The sequence below is a fragment of the Vitis riparia genome, chromosome 11 (genome assembly GCF_004353265.1).
Source record: "Vitis riparia cultivar Riparia Gloire de Montpellier isolate 1030 chromosome 11, EGFV_Vit.rip_1.0, whole genome shotgun sequence".
Taxonomy (NCBI): Eukaryota; Viridiplantae; Streptophyta; class Magnoliopsida; order Vitales; family Vitaceae; genus Vitis; species Vitis riparia.
Genome location: NC_048441.1, coordinates 4,075,484 through 4,078,325, shown reverse-complemented (window position 1 = coordinate 4,078,325; position 2,842 = coordinate 4,075,484). Strand labels below are relative to the sequence as shown.

General features: G+C 44.1%; 1 protein-coding gene across 1 annotated transcript; it reads right to left on the bottom strand.

Annotated features, from left to right (window-relative positions):
- Positions 1-708: 708 nt before the first annotated feature.
- Positions 709-2,362, bottom strand: LOC117925387. Its single transcript, XM_034844387.1, has 4 exons — positions 2,026-2,362; positions 1,718-1,887; positions 872-1,429; positions 709-714 (listed from the first exon to the last, which is right to left on the bottom strand). The coding sequence occupies exons 1-4, from the start codon at positions 2,360-2,362 to the stop codon at positions 709-711; spliced, it is 1,071 nt and encodes a 356-aa protein (XP_034700278.1).
- Between the last annotated feature and the right edge of the window lie 480 nt (positions 2,363-2,842).

The following is a 2,842-nucleotide window of genomic DNA, read 5'->3' as shown; positions in this document are numbered from 1 at the left end:
TTGGATCTTCTAAGAGAGCGATTGTTTTATGGCAAGATGCGTGCATCACTTTAATGTGGGTGGTGTGACAGGAAAGAAATGCAAGGATTTTTTAGGATAAAGCAAGGAATTCAGAGAATCTTTAGGATTCTATTCGTTTTCTAACTTCTTTTTGGGCTTTTTGTTCTAAGGTTTTTAAAGGGATATCTCTTAACGTGTTACAACTTGATTGGTTAGCGGTGTGTAATCCAAAATGGGTTGGTCTAACTAGAGTGTTTGCTTGTTTTTTCTTTGTATTTTCTTATATTTTTTTAGATAAGTGAGCGCATATATATAAAATTAGGCAAAAAGCCACAAAGCATACAGGAAGTATACATAGTAGCCTACGCAAAAACAAAAACAACACTCACCATCCCTTAGGGAGTGGCAAGCCATTCCAAAAAACCTAAAAGCGAAGAGGACTCCTCTCCCATATACACCCTAGCCCAACTCCACAAATTACAAACAAACGAATTTTTTAGCTTCTGAATAGCTAGAGAGCCCCCCCTAAAGGCTAATCTATTTCTCTCCTTCCAAACCATCCAAAAAATACATAAAGGAATGGAAGTCCAAATCCTTTTCCTCTTTTTCCCCACAAAAGGGCCCTTCCAACTTCTAACATCTCTTTGACTTTCTCTAGGAACACCCGATTAGCCCCAAACAAGGCCAAGATAATCTCCCAAAGAGCCTTTACAACTGTACAGTGTAAAAGAATATGATTTACAGTTTCCTCTTCACAACCACACAAAAAACACCGGTTTGGAAGCTGCCAGCCCCGTCTTTGAAGATTATCCAAAGTTAGGACCTTCTCCCAAGAAGCCTCCCAAGCAAAAAAAGCAACTTTGGTTGGGACCTTGTCCACCCAAATGCTCTTTTTCAGGAAGGTAATGGCATTAGACCCTGTCAACAACTTGTAAGCATCTCTAATCCGAAAGCGGCCGTGTCCCTCTCCTTTCCATATCACTGCGTCCTCTTCAATAGAGATCCTCAAATCCCTCAACATATGCAACAGCTCTCCTAAGGCGTCCAACTCCCAATCATTGGAGTTTCTAGAGAGTCTTATGTTCCAACCTCCTTGACCGAGGCTCGAGTCCCACATCTCATTTACCGATGCATACCTATGGACCGCCAAAGCAAACAACTGGGGAAAAGCTTGGGACAACGCCTCATTTCCGCACCATAGGTCAATCCAGAACCTTACCTTAGTCCCCTTGCCCACCTTGAATTCTATATTCTCCCAACACCAAGACGACTCCTTCAGAATATCCCTCCAAACCCCCACCCCAAACGTTCCGCGGGCCTCCTTAGTTCTCCACCCAAAACCCAACTGGCCATACTTCACCCCAATCACCTTCCTCCAGAAGATATCTTCCTCAAAGGCAAACCGCCAAATCCATTTCCCCAACAGGGCCTTATTCAAGAGATCAATTCTCTGAATGCCTAGACTCCCACTCTACTTTTGGGTGCACACCACCTCCCAATTGATTAGATGGATTTTTCTTTCCGTACTTCCCCCTCCCCAAAGAAAATCCCTTTGAATTTTTTCAAGTCTTTTTACAACTAGCTTAGGCATGCGAAAAAGAGACAATTGGTAAATAGGCATGCTAGCCAAAGTGCTTTTGATAAGGGTAATCCTCCCGCCCTTTGACAGATATTGTCTTTTCCACAAGGCAAGCCTTCTTCTCATTCTTGCTTCAACCCCATCCCACATAGCTCTGGCCTTGTACTTGGCTCCCAAAGGCAGCCCCAAATAGACAGAAGGGAGGGTTTCCACTTTGCACCCTAACTCCACCGCCAACATCTCAATATCTTCCACCTCCCCAACCGGGATTACTTCACTTTTAGCAAGGTTTATTCTAAGTCTAGAGGCTGCCTCAAACCACATCAAAATCCAGCTTAGGTGGGTCATGTGATTTTGTCTTGCTTCACAAAAAATGATCGTGTCATTAGCAAATAATAGATGGGATACATTTATCTCCATTCCCCCCCCCCTCCCTTGAATGTTACAACTTGAAATGAAGCCCCCATCAACAACCCTTCTTAACATAGCGCTTAGTACTTCCATTCCCAACACAAAGAGGTAGGGGGAGAGTGGATCTCCTTGGCGTAACCCCCTAGAATTGGTGAAATAACCAACTGGAACCCTGTTCACCAGAATAGAGAAGCTTGCCGATGAAATGCACCACCAAATCCATTTCATCCACGGATCCCCAAAGCCCATCTTTAGCATGACCTTCATGAGGAAGCTCCAATTCATACTATCATAGGCTTTTTCAATATCCAGCTTACATATCAGCCCTTTCTCTTTGCGTTTGAGCCAATAGTCAATCACCTCATTGGCCATGAGTGATGCATCTAATATCTGTCTACCCTTCACAAAATCATTTTGGTCTGGCGAAACCACCTTGTCTAACACCTCCTTAATTCTATTGGCTAGCACTTTGGCCAAAAGCTTGTACAAACCCCCAATCAAACTGATGGGTCTGAAATCCCCCAAGTCCTCCGCCCCCCCTTTCTTAGGAATGAGGACTAGGAAGTAGAGTTAAGGCACTTGGCAGACGATTTTTCTTCAAAAAATTCCTGGAAGAACTCCACAATTTCCTCTTTCACAAACTCCCAACAGGATTGCCAAAATGCCACTGTGAACCCATCCGGGCCTGGTGCCTTATCGCCATTCATCCCCATCAAAGCCTCATGAATCTCTGCCTCAGTGAAAGGCTGTTCCAAACCTTCAGCTTCAGCATGGCTTAACCTTTGCAGCTGCAGCCCTTCAATGTCAGCTTTCCAAGAGTGTTCCTCTGTCAACAACTGCTGAAAAGCATGC

Bases quoted from the DNA above. Each gene is read 5' to 3' on its own strand.
- LOC117925387 (XM_034844387.1), bottom strand. From the start codon at position 2,362: ATGGCCAATGAGGTGATTGACTATTGGCTCAAACGCAAAGAGAAAGGG. The intron at 1,888-2,025 runs GTAACATTCAAG...GGTTTGAGGCAG, and splicing joins TGGGGGCTTCATTTCAAGTT to CCTCTAGACTTAGAATAAAC. The intron at 1,430-1,717 runs GTTGAAGCAAGA...CTCTTGAATAAG, and splicing joins CCAGAGCTATGTGGGATGGG to GCCCTGTTGGGGAAATGGAT.